Source organism: Ischnura elegans, chromosome 9, assembly GCF_921293095.1.
Source record: "Ischnura elegans chromosome 9, ioIscEleg1.1, whole genome shotgun sequence".
NCBI lineage: Eukaryota > Metazoa > Arthropoda > Insecta > Odonata > Coenagrionidae > Ischnura > Ischnura elegans.
The window spans coordinates 51,020,702-51,038,373 of record NC_060254.1 but is presented as its reverse complement, the minus strand read 5'-3'; the positions used below and the strand labels follow the sequence as shown (position 1 = coordinate 51,038,373).

Below are 17,672 nucleotides of genomic sequence, written 5' to 3'. Positions count from 1 at the left end.
AAATCTCACCTAAAATTTAATGACATAGACAATAGTATTAAACTAAACAGAGATGGAATTCATGTGGAAATGACAGCAAGCAAGTGAAAAAAAATGAAGAACAGCATCGAATCAGATACTGAATTTCCAGTAACTTTTTCAAGTTTTAATTGAAGGAATGTCTGAAGAAATTTAGCCTACGAATGCGTTCATTGACGCCATTAAGGCACTGAGAAGCTAATTACTTTTCATTTTCTAAACATAGAAGTATTGTCAGGATTTTATATTCCTTGCAAAACCTTAATAGAAAACAATTACTTACAAAGCCTATTAAAAAGTAATTGAAGAAATTACGGAAAATATTCTACTGGAAGGAACCATATCAGCAGATTGAATATATTATATATTGATGATGAATATCAAGATCCATAAGAAAGTTTAAAGTCAACAATGGGGAACTATATTTGAGATAAAGTAAAGAAAATAAAAGAATGTGGAAAATAGAATATTTTGTAAAACTCATAACCCTAATGTATTGACAGTTTTCGGTGCTGATATTACTTGAAAATACGGCTATTTCTAGTCACAGTCTAGAACTACCCAAATTCATAGTCCAGCCGTGCTATTATTCTACACATATTCTTGCTTGTTGAACTCTAGGGACATCGGAGATGGTCAGAGTGCCATTATTGCTAAGATTTATTGCAGATATAAGTACATATTATGGGGTATAGATAGCTGCATCAAATCAATGAAGAACGCCTAAGAAAAACAAGTTCATGTGGGCACAAAATTCATCACGGCCGATTGAGGTTATAATTTGGTCAAACCTTCATTGATTACAATTTTAAAGAAACATTCGGGAAAGAGGAACCACGTCCTGTTCAATCCTCATATACAATCATACACAATTATGCTTAAATTAAATCGACGCAAAAGATTTATAATAAAAAGGCATGGAAGAATCATTGAAGGCAATATTCTTGAATGAGCGCCGAAAACTTTCATTTGGATTCCACAAATATTTTGTTCTTAAAAAATCTCTATAAAATATTTGAAGGTACACTATTTGAAAAAGGCAGTTGTGATTAAATGAGAATGAGAAGTGATCAGCGTATGAAAAACTCTAAACATATATTTTCGGGCAGCAAAACGTTCGGACCACGAGATTAGACCAGTGTACCCCGGTGATATGGAACAGATTGTAGGCAAGAGAGAAAAAAAAGTGGTATTTTTTCCACAGCCCAACTTCAATGAAAGAGGAAAAAATTCACGCATAATGAAATTACCGAGTCGGTAACTCACCCATCAACATTCGAAAAATTTTAATTTCAGTCGGAAGTAATCCGTCAAAGGGAGAACTTAGAAACTTTCGCAAACCTTCTCCTTCTGCATATCTTGCGTTGGATTTGCGTCGATATAAATACTCGAGGAAAATGGAGTATTTATCTATCAGGGTGAATATCGTTGTTATTCTTCCTCGTTGAAAGCTTTTCAATGCCGTAGTAAAACACTGAAACTACATTAAAATGATAGACAAGAAAAACCACTAAGTCTTGGCTACATACGATTAATGGGTACATGATACAAAATCAAAAAAGGGAAAAATTTGGTACTTCCACGTTTTGTCAAAGCTATATCCGAAGCACGTCTAAAACTAACTGCATTTCTATCAAACGTGTTTAGACTAAAGTATTCTATACCACTATTCAGTAAACATATTTATGACAAAGAAATTCATTTATTCAGTTTTATTTTGTAATAAAACTGGATATATCTATATAACGAATCTCTCTATCTGAGAAAATAATAAAATAAAGAAGGTATTAATGATATAGATAATGCCAACAGTTGAAATAATTAATTGAAAATTCATTTTTCATCATTCTTAATGCAAATAGATAGATTATGAAGAAAGTAACATTACAGTAAATAAAATAACACCACAAAATATTGCAGAATTCTAAGCTAATAAGAAATATTTTCATTGAACTCAATGTCTTTCCGCTCAATGGAAACATTCAAACAAAAATATGAAAATTCTTCATTGGCATAATTTCATTCGATAGGCAAAAGGCTTCATTTACAACCGAAACTTGTAAATTTGTTAAACAAATTAGGTGTGTCATTAGATGCACTTCCATTTAAAATAAGGGATAAATGTCTGAAAAGTTCATTTTCATTAATCATAAAGACTGACGCCTGAGGAAAATTCAAATATCTAATTTCTATGGGAACGGAATCCTCAACCAGACCATCTGAAAAATGAAGGAAGGGTGATTTCACGATCATAAGCCAGCCACTCAATTTAAAGGCACGAGGGCTCCGTTCCTCTGTTCATCTTCCATTTTTTTTTGTTGATAGAATTCCACTTTCCCGTTCCCCATTCCTCTGGACTATGAATACCTTTATCCCTTTGTTTGTCTTGAAAAAAAACACACCGTTCATTTTCCCATCTGCTGCCCTCACACCGAAAGTGTGAAAAGAAAACGCAATTCATCCTCATTGAGGTCCATCACATCATACGAATCTCCTTCCTTAGATCAAATATGTATACGTTGCCACCGAGAATAAAACCATAACATAACCTTTTATTGGTTTCTAGATATAGCAGCAATGTAATACAAAAAATAATGATCGGATTAAGAACTGCTTTCATAAATCTGAAAAATTTTCAGGCACGCCGGGTCGATAATCTAATGATTTGATCGTTGGATTATTCTTCCTCATTGGATAATCCTCCAAAATTTTTAGAAAAGTAACGGCTATAGCCTGGTTTTATTGGTGGTAGGACCCGCCCGCCTTTGTGACGGTGCGGGATTCCTTGTCCCATCCCTTCTTTCCCTATCCTGTCCCAGGAGGCGTCGTCGGGCTTTTATCGCGGCGGCGCCTTCTTCCTTTCTCCTTCATGTCCTCCCCCTTCTGCGGTACAGAGGTAAAAAGCCTCGTGCTTATAGGCCCCGCCCCTGGAGTGTATCCTTGCGAACCCGCCCTAGGAGTCTCGTTCCAACTACCGGTTCGATACGCAGGACTACTGAGCTACCTTAGCTCATTCTTCGTGGATTAACGCCTTTCCGTCCGAGAACCCCACTTCCACCCACCCTCAATTTTAGATACACAGCTTTCATTACTCAGAGACAAATACCGCGGCTCACGTACACTGGTTAACAAGGAGACACCGATATAAGCTTATTGATGTGAGATACCAGATTGATGGGACCAGGGACTCCAAGCATTCTCACGTGTGCTCTTTCAAAAGAGGATGTTGAGTTAAGTTTAATTACCTTATTTAAGTGAGGATTACTACGGCATTAGAAGATGTGTAATCCTTAGTGTTTCCCGGAAAATTAGTCATTTCTATTTGGCGACACAACTTCCATGCATTCATAGTTACTTACTCATTTTCATCCCTCGAAACATAAAACAAAGCTACATACGCTTAACTTGACTCTTTTCATTTGATATGCCATGCATGACAGTTAAGTACCTAGTCAGCGACAAGAACCACAACTCCTAAAACCAAGATTACTATTTTGTAGATATGTTATCTACAAAATAGTAATCTTGAAGTATATTTTTATATTTCGAAGCTAAGTATCAAGTGAAATCGAAAAATGGTATGCGCGGAGATTGTATTTGAATAAACGAGCTTGAAGCTCAAGCGACGCATTCGATTTAAAAATGATGAGGAAAAAAAACAACGATGAAAACAAACTTTTAATGCGAATTTCATCAATGAATTTTCACATGTATGTCTCATTGGTTATATTCATCTTATGTTATTAATGGACATTTGTCCAAGAACAATAAATATTATTATTATTGGTGAAAAACAAGAGATTATTTTTTGGGCTCACTTTGTATGTTTGCGGCGGCTGGTGTTGACTACTGACTGTGGCCATTTTTTTAGCGGCCTCTCGCGTTTTTAGTGGATTCGCTGGAATAACATGCTTTCCAACGACGTCAATCACAGCTGATAACCCTTGACAAAAAATTCATGAAGGCGCAGAGAGAAAATATTTATGATTGGTCCACAACACTGGAAAAAGTTGAGGATATTAAAACATTAACATGAAAAAATCAAGTTTTTTAAATAAAAAAACAGTCATAAAACCGAAAATGTCTCTGCAGGAAGAACTATCATATTTTAAGCTCATATTTCAAAAATACGTAGTGTAATATCAACTGATTATTATGCTACACACATCCCGACGTTTCTACAGGTAACTGGATCATGATTAAAGCTTTCAATAATGAATAACCGAAAATGTTTGGAAAACTGATACCTCAATTCGATAATATTTACAAATATTTGCACTCATTAAGAATTAAATAACACTCAGTTCGATGATTAATGAAGTGGAAAGTAAGCGGTTTGTAGAAATAATTAGAGCCCAATTAGTATAGACTATGAACATCCGGTACAAAGAATAAGCAAATTAAAAACCTAATAATTTGAAAAATATAGCTAGGTAATTCGTGATTTTGTCAACAGAAATGAAAACCCCAATAGCAGAAAGAAATACCAAAGAATGTAAAATTCCAGACTTTTTTGCTGGCAGTTCACTCGCAAAATGATAGGGTAAACATATTTATCATTGTAAATAAAGTTTAGGTCTGTCCAAGGATACACATAAACTGCATTGAAACAAACTCACCCTTGTTGCGTCGGTCTATGGTGATCCCCTGTCCGTCCTCTCGTCTCCACATGATCTTGGGTGTCGGAAAGCCATCCGCCTGACACATGAGCGTGATATTCTGGTTCTCTCGCACTGCCACACTTGACTGAGAGCTCTTCTCATCCAGGATGTTGGGGGGAACTGCAAATGAACAACATTTGGGCTTCAATATTGTAACATAATGTAAACAAGCCACCATGTTGTTTGATTAAATAATTTAAAATTAACAATGGTAGTGAGGAGGCAAGAATGGTAGTGGGGGACGCGGAAAGGATATACACAAGGGGAGTCGTGTATGGAGAGAGGGAGGAGGTAGACGTGTAATAGAAAAAGATCGGGAGGAAAACTAAAGTAGTGGTGCATTGAGAGAGCGGAGGAAGAGATACGGCAGAATTCAAGATCGGCAGAAAGAAGTAAAGAACGCAGAGAAAAAGGAGGCACCTACGAGAGGCAAAGAGACCGCAGGAAAGGAATACGGCAGAACTCAAGATCCCCACTGGTGCAGTTCATGGCAGTGGCTCAGTGAGTGGTAGTACGGTTAGTACAAATGGTATTGTAATAGTCATGGCGGCTTGTTGATGTTGTTTTTTGCTCCCGAGTTTCAAATTATAGAGCTTGTTTATGAAGTGTAATAAAATTATTTGTTAAGTTAGTAGTGGATAATTGAAAAAGTTACAATAAATTAATATACTAGCAGGCGACCCGGCGTTACTTGGAAAGGATAGTACCCAGAGAAGTGGGTAACTTGAAACTTGGAATTAATGGTCACATGGCAGAATTTAAGTTAAAGAAACAAAGAAGATGATGGTATGGTGATGGTGTACATATTATAACACTTAATTTTGAGTTGTTTTGGATTGGATGTGGGTGTGACGATTGACAGGAGAAGTGCAATGAAGCGGACAATAATTAGCAGCAGAGGTGGAGCGGGGCAATGGGGAAGTTGCATGAAATTTTTTTCATCGAAATAATACATGATACTTATAGTAATTTTCACCAGGAATCCATTTTCACCAATCAAGCTTCTCGTAAACCATTGGTTTTATCATGAAATTCATTTAAAACAGTGAAATCCGTCTGCAAACGCGAAGTTAGCTCTGATTGTTGGTGACGTCATTTCTCCCTACGGCGTTTTCGTTTTGCGTGCACGGCCACAGAAGCTACAATGAAGCACTCGTTGAGTAAGTTAATATTTCGACATATTTTTAATCCGTGTTTTCTCTCAGACATTTTATGACGGTATTTAGTCACGTTAAGCATATTTTATACATTTTCTGTACTCGTATAACAAAAATATATCGAACATATGCGAAATGGAAGACGGATTCGTGAAAATACTGTTGCGATAATCTCCCAAAGGTGGATTCCTTAATGATGGCATTATATTTTAAAAGTAACCTGGACTTTTTGGCTGCAGAAATTAAAGAAGTGAAGGCTTCGCGGTAATTTTTTCTCGTTTATTTTGCCATCAGTGGACCAGCTTTTACGAATACAGAAGTGGCCACTCGGCCTCCGTTAAAAATTTCTGCATTAAATATTGATGCATCTAGTTAGTGCAAATATAGTTTATATGGTACGAGTTATGATTTTTGGCTTTCAGTATGATATCGGATATTTGATTCAGTATGTTGTGAAACACTTTCTGTGCACAGATTTAAGGTAATGTTTGTGTACACTTTATGCACATCATACTATGTACTTACAGTTTTAAGGTGTGTTCTGTATGCATACTGTCTGAAGTGTGTACATGTTTTGACAGGTTATGTGCTTTTGGAGCCACTTTTATACTAGCTGTTTAATGATTAGCATAAGATAATACACCTTTTAATGTTAGCTATGAAACTTCTATTAGATGACTACAAAATAATTATAAGCTATTTAGTAAACTAATGACAAAATTCAATCATTTATGTTAAATAGTATTAGGTGTGCAACTAATCTCTCGTTTTTTAAATGAAAAATATAACTTTATTTTTTTAAATGGCTATAAATGTGTGCATTGGTTATAAATGCATTCTAAGTATTTTCCGTCGCTTCCTACAAAGTTTCCCCATCATTGAGGCAGAGCCCGAATATCGTTATGGTAGAAGTGATTGTCTTTAAAAGCTATCCTCTAATCCTACGTTTGTGCACCAAATGGTTATCAATGCAGGAATGAAGGACAAGCAACTAATATTCTCTGATCTTTCTTATTACTCTCTCCTCATGGAGCCTAAAGCTTTCCATTTGCTTACTTAGCATAACTACATCTTTAGAGCTCTTAACATTCTTGGAAACTATTGGTGGTCTAATTAACTCTCAAATGTTACCACTGAATGAGTGAGCAGTTAGTTTGAACGCGCGTCTACAATTACCCCACAGCCTTTTGGAATTCGCTCAAGAAATCCAGTCTATGCGAATGACACTATCTATTGCCCGGTCGCCATAACGCCTCGAAATGAAATTTTCAAAAGAATAATCAAATGATTTATTTATTTTTTGATTGAGTTTAGATAGAAATATTTGAGCTATAAAAAATTCATTAATTTTATAGCAATTAAAAAAATATTCCTTTTGAAATAATTGCGTTTGAAAAACATTTTTTCTATTTTTCTTCACTATCAGCAGTATAATGCACTGATTAGCACTGTAAAAAAAGGATTTAGAGTTTCCTTCGCAATTCACTTTTTTACTTTATACCTCTCGTAGCGTAATAAAGTAAGCGTAATTTGATGTACTAATCGCAGTAAAAATACTGATCCATACAAGAGAAAATGTCACTCACTGTAGTGGATACTCATCTATTTTTTTGTGCTCCAATTCAGGTTAAACTTTGCCAAATTGGGTTTCCATGGCTTTTCAATGTCTATTTCTAAACAATCAATAGTTGACTCTACATGTGAAGGCGAGCAGGAAAGGGAATTGCAAAATTAAGCAATATCTTCTTTTTGTCAACCCAAAAAACCAGATTTTTCAAAAGACTAGCCATCGGAATAATGGAAGCAGAAAAATATCGTGCCGCTGTCGAGGGCGAGACATTGAGATATTCTTAGCTAAAATATTGGAGGATTCGTTGGGTATAATTTTTCTTAACATAACAACAACAGGTAACCCAGTCTTTCCTGACAGCAAATTGACAATAAAATAATTTTCACAGTCTATTCTTAAATACATTTCTGCCTTTTTTTCCAAGAAGAACACAGTATACTGAAGGTTTTTTTTTCTGAACACTAACAGTTTTTTACTCTGGTTTTAATTGGCAGGACTTTTCCTGATCTCGGCTTTCCATCACTTCCTCAAGTTGCATTTCCTCCTATGGCACTAAGTCAGTTAATTGGAGGAGGTCGTGATTATATACTATTGAGCTCTTACAAATTCTACACTCCTAGGTAGCAAATATGGTGTCGAGGGAGTTCAGTTGGAATTCTATGCATGTGAATCAATTGATTTAGGAGATAGGGAGGGTAGCCTTCTGTATGTACCCTTTAAGTATTCTTATCATGATTAATCATTGATAAATTCAAAAAATACAATAATTATAAGACATCGGGTACTACGAGGGCCGTCAACCTACGCTAGCTCAGCAAAAACAACATGCAAGCGACAGGCGGGTACTGCGCAAACAGGGCAACTGCACGTCCTCCGCACCACACGCTGAAGTCATTTCTCAGCATAATTCTGTTGTAATTACTTAAGGTAAAGTGATCTTCACGAACAAATCCCGTCATTTTCATCGACAGATCGTTCTTCCTATTCATCGCCTTAATACACTTCTTTCTTCTCGCTTTATTGCTCGACATAAGGACGAATATTTTATAAGAATTTCGTGATGTGTTTGAACACATAGGCACCAAGCAATATTTATTATTCGAGGTTATAAACAGCACTTCACGTAGGTAAACATACCGTCATACTGGCGTACGTATACCGCAACAATCTCCTAACTCCACGCCTCGGACGTTAGCAACTCTGTTTGGGGAGAAATGACGTCACTCCTCTTGGACACACTACTTTCGCTCGCTCCCCCCCCTCCTCCACTTTGACCTTTAATATCTCGAAAACTACCGCTAGTATTGAAATTTCCCCCGGTATATATTATTTCCTACAGGTTTACCACATTTTGACTGAGTTTTCAAAAAATGTGAAAATTCCCCATTGTTGTTGACGGCGCGGGATGGAGTGTAGGAGGACTTGGATTGCAATAGTTGTGGCGTGCGGGTGTCACTTTGCTCCCGAGTTTGTTTATAGAATGTAATAAAAATATTTGTGAAGTTTGAAAAGGAAAAATAAAAAATGTTACATTATGTAATACTAAACATTGGAAAAAACGATTTCCCTAAACCGAGCACGGGATCAGCTTATACCCCGCCTCATTAAACCGATCATAACGTGCGTCCGTATGTGCGTCGACCAAAACCATCGTGTGAACGCATACTTCAGCAAAAACGTTTGCACCGGAAGGATTAAAATTTAAATGTGAAATTGTTTGAGTTATAAAAGTAAAATGAGGTGCTCCTAAGCCGTAACGGGTTACACTTGTCCGTTTTACACCGACCCAGGTTTGCTGCAATGGCTTGCGAAGATGGAAAAGGACTACAGGGGCCAAACACAGCCTCTCAAACGGCAAGCCCAGGTACTCACTTTCACACTCACGCAAACACCAAAACACACAGGGTAAAACTGCCGGGAGAAACATTCTTATCAACTTGCGTAGCAAGGTTTTTGGGTTGACCTCCGCGTCGTTTCATCTTCATGACGATGAAACGACGAAACAACGAAAAGATGAAACGACGTGGAGGTCAACCCGAAAACCTTGCTACGCATGCTGCACCACCCCACGGAAGTCTCCATCAACATTCTTTTCAACTATTCATTCTGGCGACGTCCCCAACTATCACTTCAGCCTTGCGTTGTCGTGAAGATACCTTTTCCGCGTTGAAAAGGGGGCTTCTTGGAGGCAAAAACAGCACTATTTACAAAAAAGTATAAATAGCATAAGTTTAACTCGTAACGGCTTTTGGAGCAACTCATTTTAGCTAATTCCCTCATATCCTTCGAGTTATGCTTTTACTTGGAACCAGTCGAGAAGTGTGCCTAACCGTCAGGATATGCAATCGCAGACGTTATATTGTACGACGCTGTATTCTATATCGTGTGACGAAACAAACTGTAACGAGAAAACGACGCAAAGGACGCGCCAGACACACCCATAAGCTGAAGATGGGGTACGGATGCAAGACGCACGTACTAACTTTGGTCGTAATCTGTGTAGCCGTATGCAAACGCAAAATATTTTTGTGGAAATAAATAATGACATCTTTTTTGCATCCTACATAGCAGGTATTCAAAACACATTCAAGAATACCAGTCTTGCTTTACGCCTTTGATACATTTTGAAGCAACTTTATTGATTTAAACTAACCTCATGTATAGTTGATTATCTGAGAAAAATCTTCTCACGATCATTTAAATTTAACGCAAAAACACAAAATACAAGTAATGAAACAGGATAGGAAGTAGTCGAGTTTCTCTTCTTTAACGACATGATCAACTCTAAAGAGCGTGCGCTCTCCACTACACGAAATGACCTCGATATTCACTTCTGCGGCAAGGTCAACTTAAAAAGCAATATCCTTTCGTACTTGAAGAGGACATGTGGCACACTTATTGGGAGGGCGTAATGAAAAAAGCGAGGCTGCATAATACACTGCATTTGAATTACTTTTTCAGTTCATTTCGTGGGCCTCTCTTCCACCGCCCTCGGAGAAGAACTCATTTGGAATCTCCCTTCCCCGCCCCTCTCCTCACCTTCCGTGCCCTTGCCCTTATTTGCCTATCTCATCTGCACTCCGTGTACTCCAAACCTACTTTCCTTGCCAACCCAAAAAAGGACATCGTAATAACCACGCGGAACAACAGCCTGCTCGTATTGGTTAATTATCACGCTACGAGGCATCTCGCCCCTACCACTCATCCCTGATGCCAACATTTTTGATATCTGTGAGCTGCAAAGGGATAGTGTCAATCCGAACCACTCAATCTTTATCATCAAAATGTCTCCTTCCACACTACATCTTCTGACTCCTATTTCAATCTTTCCCTAGTAACTATGCTCTCTCTTGCCTACTCTCTGAAAAATCAACATCTCCACCAAATCTTTCTCTATATCTACATATTACCCCGCATGCTGCCTCAATAGACATGTGGCACAGGGTCATAGGGAACCAGCCTTTTGCACATAAAAAGGATATCCTCTAACGAAATAACACCTAGCATTTATTAAGTCTAAAGCACGGAGGACAACGGATTCTCATACCTATTCGTTCGGCTCGATATCTCTCTTAATTTATCGTTTCTGCCGGACCTGAATATAAAGTGGGGTTCAATGTAGATATGATGTTCTCCGTTTTGCTCGTACAGATATTTATTCTCAGTTGCTCAATCAATCTTAGCCTATCGTGCAGCCTATCAGTTGCTAGCGTCTCCCAGCCTAATTTTTTTAACATGAATGTAACGCTTTCTGTACTCCCGCAGCAGTTTTTGACGAATGGCTCAGCTTTAATTTGTATTCATTAACCCATATCCTCCCAGAAAAGTTTCTGCTTGCGGTTATGAAGATATTTAGACGAATTTTTCCTATGGTCATCTTCATTAATCCAGTGACATATTTTGGTGATACATCAACTTGCTTTTTCAGAATGACGCGCAGCCATATAGCTACACTTGGTGATAATGAGATCAGAATCAATGTTGTTCTAATTCTACGAGTGACCTTCATATAAAGGATGAATATGAACGGAAGGCACATTTTTCGACGAATTAAAGTTAAAATAATCTAAAAAAATGCCATTTTCTGCTTACTTTTAATACACTTACATGCAATTTATAAACAGTATATTACGTCCATATTGAATATTCGATTCGCCCTCGTCTCTTTCCGCTAGTGGGCTTATTTAGACCGTCTTCAAAATAAACTAACAAGTGCATTGCAAAGGTTAAACAACATATTTGTGGAGTTGATTGTTTGAGGCGTAACTTGGTGAAAGCGATTCATAATTAACATTACAAAGAAGAACTTTATGCTTTCACATTAATATTTATTCACAAATTTACGACCATGGTTTGAACGTTAGACGTCATCATCAGGTCGTAAATTTGTGAATAAATATTAATGTGAAAGCACAAAATTCTTCTTTTTAATGTTAATATTTGTGAAGATTCGGCAGCAAGAAAAAGTGCGGGTTTTCTTCAAGAGCCTCATAAGCTCAGAAGGTAGGATGTAGCCATATGGCTAGGGTGGGCGGAAATAGGTTAAGGATGAAGTGTATCTATATCCCATCCCATATGCTCGCTGCATATTGAAGGCGTGACTGGATATAGCGAAATAGCACCTCTCTTTTACTTTTTCATCGCACAATGCGCTTGACGAATACGTGCTTATTCAGGTCTCTGGCACAAATATTTCTTTTATGTGCTGCCCACGGTAGGTTTCAAGTTATCGTCAGAGTATCGAATGAAAGTATCCTAACTCCAAGTTGACCTAAATCTTCTTCCTCACTGGCTACATCTCAGTGCTCCTGCAGTTACACTCGCCTTCTTATAGGTACATTGGAGCGAAGAATTTTTCGCCAACACTATCTTTCGATGTTACATCCCGGGAGCTACAGTTGAAATCGAATAAATCATTCTTAAAAATTTGACCTTCAAAAAAATTGTGAGGCAAGGAGAAAAATTGGATCAAATATATTTAGTTGTTTCTTCTTCATTATATTTTATCGATGATGAATATTATCGCACAATTTATTCGCCAAGGAAAACTTAGGACTACGTGTGTTACGCAGTATCTCTCATATGACTTCAAAGAACTTAGCCGCCGTAATTAACAAAAATTCTTCCACTGAAATGAGACTCATGACAGAATAGCTCAAGTCATCCAATGACATGAGGTTTTATGTAGAAAATGCAATGTGAAGGGAAATGTAACGCCATATAATCAATAAGAAATTACCACTGTTACCATACTACCACAAATTCATTGTACCCAAATTCAGGATTCCAAGATTTAATTCGTCTAATTTGTATAGCTAACTATTCATTAATTTCTTCGCTAGAGAAGTATTGGGTTAAAAAAGCAGTTTTATTGATAAAAGCAACGTGAAATTTAAAATGAAAATTAAAATGTTGAAAGGGAGTGTGGATTTGCATTTTTGTGCATATCACGCTTTTGTGTGTATATGAAACAAAAATACTAATGATTTATGGTGGAATTTAGCAATGTGGCCTTGTGACAATTAATTACACTTCCGCTATTTCTCTATTTTTCATTTGGAAGAAAAGTGTTTGAACCCTACTATACTCCACTGCCAATAATGGGAGCAGACGCTGTGATAGATAGCGCCGCCACTGGCCTCTGGCGAGATTAACGAACCGATGGTAAGAGACAGAGAGGCAGTGTGTGCTATGTTGGCGCCTGGAGAGGCAGTTGGCGAGAGTTGTTTGATACCTTTGTTTTATATTCACTTAAATACAACCTAATTTAGTGAAACGAAATACGTATCTATTTAAACCACTCCTCTCATAGACCACTTTTTATTTTGATCTGGAACACAAAGAAATGAATTTAATGCCAAATGAAAATGTGAAAAAAACTATATCACTTCAAGAATTGAAAATTATCAAACAATTCTAAAGTTTAGCAACATTAAATAGAAATAAGCGAAGTCAAAAAAGAAAATATTTATATTCTTTAAAAAAAAACAGCTAGCAAGCTGATAAGAATAAAATTTCCTATGTTTGCGAGCAGTGCGGTTTCACAACGGGAACATCAGGACTAAAAATAGGAATTGACGTATCACACAAAATGCAATGACACGAGTATAAAACTGTTATAGTGCCATGAGTTTTATTCTATTCATTATAGCCATTATGTCTACGGTAATAGTAGTTGAGCGCATCTTTTTTCCATACACAAGTTGACTAAGGATGGTATCAGTAGAAAATAAATGGCCCGTCGCTTGGGGTCAACTACTCGTTTGCACCATTCAGCTTTCCATCCAGAATTATTTTCCTCTTACACGGCTTAAATCACCCATTCTCACCAGACCTTCGTTTCCCCTCTAATCTACTCCCTCTTGTGACAGCTATTCGTCTCCGATCGATCGGATCCACACCAGTGGGCACACTGAATTGGTGCAGAGGACGCATATCCGATCATGTTATACCACGCGAACATTTGCTAAAGATGTTCCCTTGGGCCGTTCCGGGACCACACCCCACGTCTCACCCCATCTCGTGTTCATCTGTTCCTTCGATTGCGCGGTTAAGATGCCAAAATCGAAGGGATAGATAAGAGAACGTAAACGATCGCCGGAGTAGGTAAAAATAGAAAATAAAAAGATAAAAACTGGAGGAAAATGGATGGATAGATATAAAAAAAGGCTCCACGTCTCTCTTTCACTTCAAGGCTAACATCCCTTCTCCCCCTCCTTAGCCCCATCTACAGATGAGGTAGGGGAAGAAGAAAGGACTCCTCCATATGGCTTCTTTTTCCTTATCATCTTTTTTTCCCTTCCTTCTTATCATCCTCTCTCTAGTCTCATCTCTTGCACTATATCCATCTCTTAGCGAAGTATTCGCTCGCTTTCCAATGCGATTGAAAATTCATTTAATTCCGATTTTTTTAAATACTTTTTTTACAAAAACGAATTCCACAAGTGATATCATTCGATCTATAATGCAAAGTTTGGCTAAGTCTCATGAGGTTTATTAAACAAAATACTTTCCAAATTGACACCAACTACAACACGTAGTACGGATTAGAGTTCAAGTAACTAAAAAATGTTAAAGCAATATGTTATTTCCATCAATTTTTATACATCGTCTTCCGGAGAATATTGATCTTGAAGGTAATTAAACTTCTTCTTCTTTTCGGAAAAGTGCAGTGATTCCTATGGCTTAAGGTAAGGAGCACAAGTTTTTCCTGCCATTGCGAATCTTGTTTGTGGCGGATCTAATATCTCCTTGGCGTAACATCAAAGTATAAATAATAAATTATAATGGAAAATTTTTAAATGAACCATCTAGCCTAGCCGTAACACTCCATGTTAAATATTGAATTTGAACTGCACCTTCAAAAGAAAATATAGCAGGGAAATTTTCACTCAATGGAATAGAATAAGGGGAAAAAACATTACTTCACATTTCCATCAAAATTGTGCGTTCTATATTGGGACATGGAACATGTTCCAGCCTCTTGCACACTTCCTTTTCTTCCATTTCCACTCCATCCATCTCCTTTCCTTCCATATCTGTTTCCTTTTTCTCCCCTCCTTCCTCCTCCCTTGAGGTTTTCCACTCGACTTATATCCATCTCACGTTTTTTTTTCTCCACACAGAAATCCGTCTCGAAAATCTACTTCGCCACAGCTAAGCCCCACAATAATTCTTCTTTTTCCTCTCCGAGCCCACCGTTTAACCTTTCCCGACTTTTTTTGTCCCTTGGCTGGTGAGCATTCATATTGCTTCCCTTTCCTATCTCGCTTTTTTTGAAAAGTCGGATATCTCGAAACAAAGAAAAATAAATCAAGTAAGGATCCTTTCAGTAAGTATGGCAGTCGGCAAGAGTTAAGGGTAATACTGATATAAAATAATCCTGTACTTTTTTAACAATAAAATAAATAGTGTTCGTTTTTCATTAAGAACATAATTTTTTCATAATATTTCACGCCAAATTCTTATAGGTCGGTTTATTCGCTTTTTTAACTCCGATAAATAGCCATAAAATAAAATACATGCTGATCCTTAAAAATGTTGGGTACCAGATGGTAGAGTATTTTTAAAAACTGTGAAGTTCATAAGTTTGGGTTCCCAAAACTTGTAATATACTTCACCAATTTAATAGAGGAAATATTTAAATTTGAATACTTCTTTAAGTTTGCAAAAGTCTAACATTATTAAGAGTATCGTCATTATCAGATAAAAAGCCCTAGAAGGTGAAGTTGGAATATTCTTGGGATACTGTAATGCATGCTGACTAGAGAAAAATTAATAAGTTAAAAACATAGCAAAACACTCATTTTAAACTAATATTTACTATGCGTCATAATATCAGTCCAATGGACCAAAATCCGATTCCAACTAAATGAGTTTGAGAATTTAGTACCCAATAAATTTTCGTCTAAAGTCAGTTAGTTCACTTACACATTTTTCCCTTTTTTGCTAAACAGTTCCCTTTTGCTAATCGTTCCACTCAACGCATTCGCCCTGCATCCAAAGGAATCTCCACAACCTTCCTGTTCACTCTCCCTGGTAACCGCAAGAACCGCAGATGCAACCGCAGAGTCGAAGGACGAGGTGATGAGCGTAGGGTGAAGAATATTGAAGAATAGAGGAGCATTGAAAGACTCTCTTGGCTGCGTCAAATTATCCGTGAAAGAGCAGAGGGAGGGCGAAAGAGGGCGTTGGATGCCAAGATATCAGATGGGTGCTCTTCCATGAGTCACTCCTCCGTAGCACCGCATGGGAGGACTATCGAAGAATCAATCTCACCCCCTGCGATAATCCATTACATCCAAACCCCTGACCCTACCTTAGGTACTCAAAAAATTCTTCAGTTGGCTGTCTAAAATTCATCCTACGCCACACAACCCTTTCCCACTTCGCGTCAGACAGTCTTCTTCACGTTCAAAAATCAAAATTATTTCCATCAATTTTTATATATAGTCTTCCGGAGAATATTGATCTTGAAGGTAATTAAACTTCTTCTTCTTTTCGGAAAAGTGCAGTGATTCCTATGGCTTAAGGTAAGAAACAGACGAATTTCAAGGGAGCAGCATTTCATCTGGTGAAGACAACAGCAAGAGGTGTTGAGGGCATAAAAAAACAAAAGGTTCTCTATTCAAAAAGCTAAATTTTGATAAATAATTCTCATTATAAATTCTATAAATAGTATATTTTTCAAAACTACTCATAAAGATTATTAAAGCGTATATTTGGAAATAAAAGATACTTGATGCACATCACATCAAAGGAGATTTCCGGAGTTGTGGATATCATTCAAGTATATTTGTTTTTTAATGTTGGTGAAAGTTCCTTTACCAAAAAAATCTGTGACTAACATGAAATCCTTCAGATATTAAACAACCAACTGAAAAACAAATATGAGCCGCTATTGAGACCAGTTGATGCAAAATTTAACAAAATTTCGAATGTTTTTCAGGTCTCTCACAGAGTAATAATGTGCATGTGAAGGTTTTGGCACTCACATATACTTTTCTTTGCTCAAACATTTCATGTGTAGAGGATATCAATGGAACAACTAAGTAATCAAATCAGATAAATAAATGAACATTGGAGAAAATCAAAGTAATATTCATCAACAGCACCAAATAAAGCTGGTTTTAAATGGCTTATTATTCAAGATTAGCTTCATCTTGGGGATATGACCGTTGGGCATTTCCCAAGTCATGAACGATTACCGCACTGATAACTAGACTCAATACTATCAATAGAAATTGGAGTGAACTAAAATAATTCAGTGCATAATTCACTTACGGACGACCTGTAGGTATCCCACTTGGCTGATCATGGGATTGGTGTTAACTTGACACATGTAGTATCCCCTGTCCTCCTTCTGCACTGCAGTCACGTGGAGCAGCCACGTCTTCTGGTTGTCGTAGGAGACGCTGAATCTCGGTAACCGGGCGACCACATGCCTATGGATGGTCAATATCATTTGACGGTCAATGTGGATCCACGCCACCTGAAACGAGATGGAGAAGGGAAAGCGGCGGTCAGAACAAAGAAAATATTTTGTAATAGGAGATATTTGGAAATATAATATATTAAACAGGGCGGCGAAAAACTGTGTCACGAAATTTGAACCCCGGACAGCTAATGCCAGTAGGCACCAAATTAATTCATGATGTTTAGGTCGAAAACGTAACGTTTTTAAACTACTTAAACTTTGAGCCAAGCGCTCCGATTGAACGCTAGTTTTCCCTGCTGCATTATGCTCTGGACAAAGTAAAAGGCATA

The 17,672-nt window shown here is 37.3% G+C and overlaps 1 protein-coding gene across 1 annotated transcript in view; it reads right to left on the bottom strand.

The window, feature by feature from the left end:
* LOC124165665 (lachesin-like) overlaps positions 1-17,672 on the bottom strand; it is a 327,508-nt gene that overhangs the window by 81,654 nt on the left and 228,182 nt on the right. Inside the window, exons 3-4 of the mRNA XM_046543146.1 lie at positions 17,190-17,397; positions 4,638-4,799 (exon numbers count right to left, since the gene is read on the bottom strand). Coding sequence (XP_046399102.1) covers positions 4,638-4,799; positions 17,190-17,397 — 370 coding nt within the window. The remainder of the gene's footprint in view (positions 1-4,637; positions 4,800-17,189; positions 17,398-17,672) is intronic.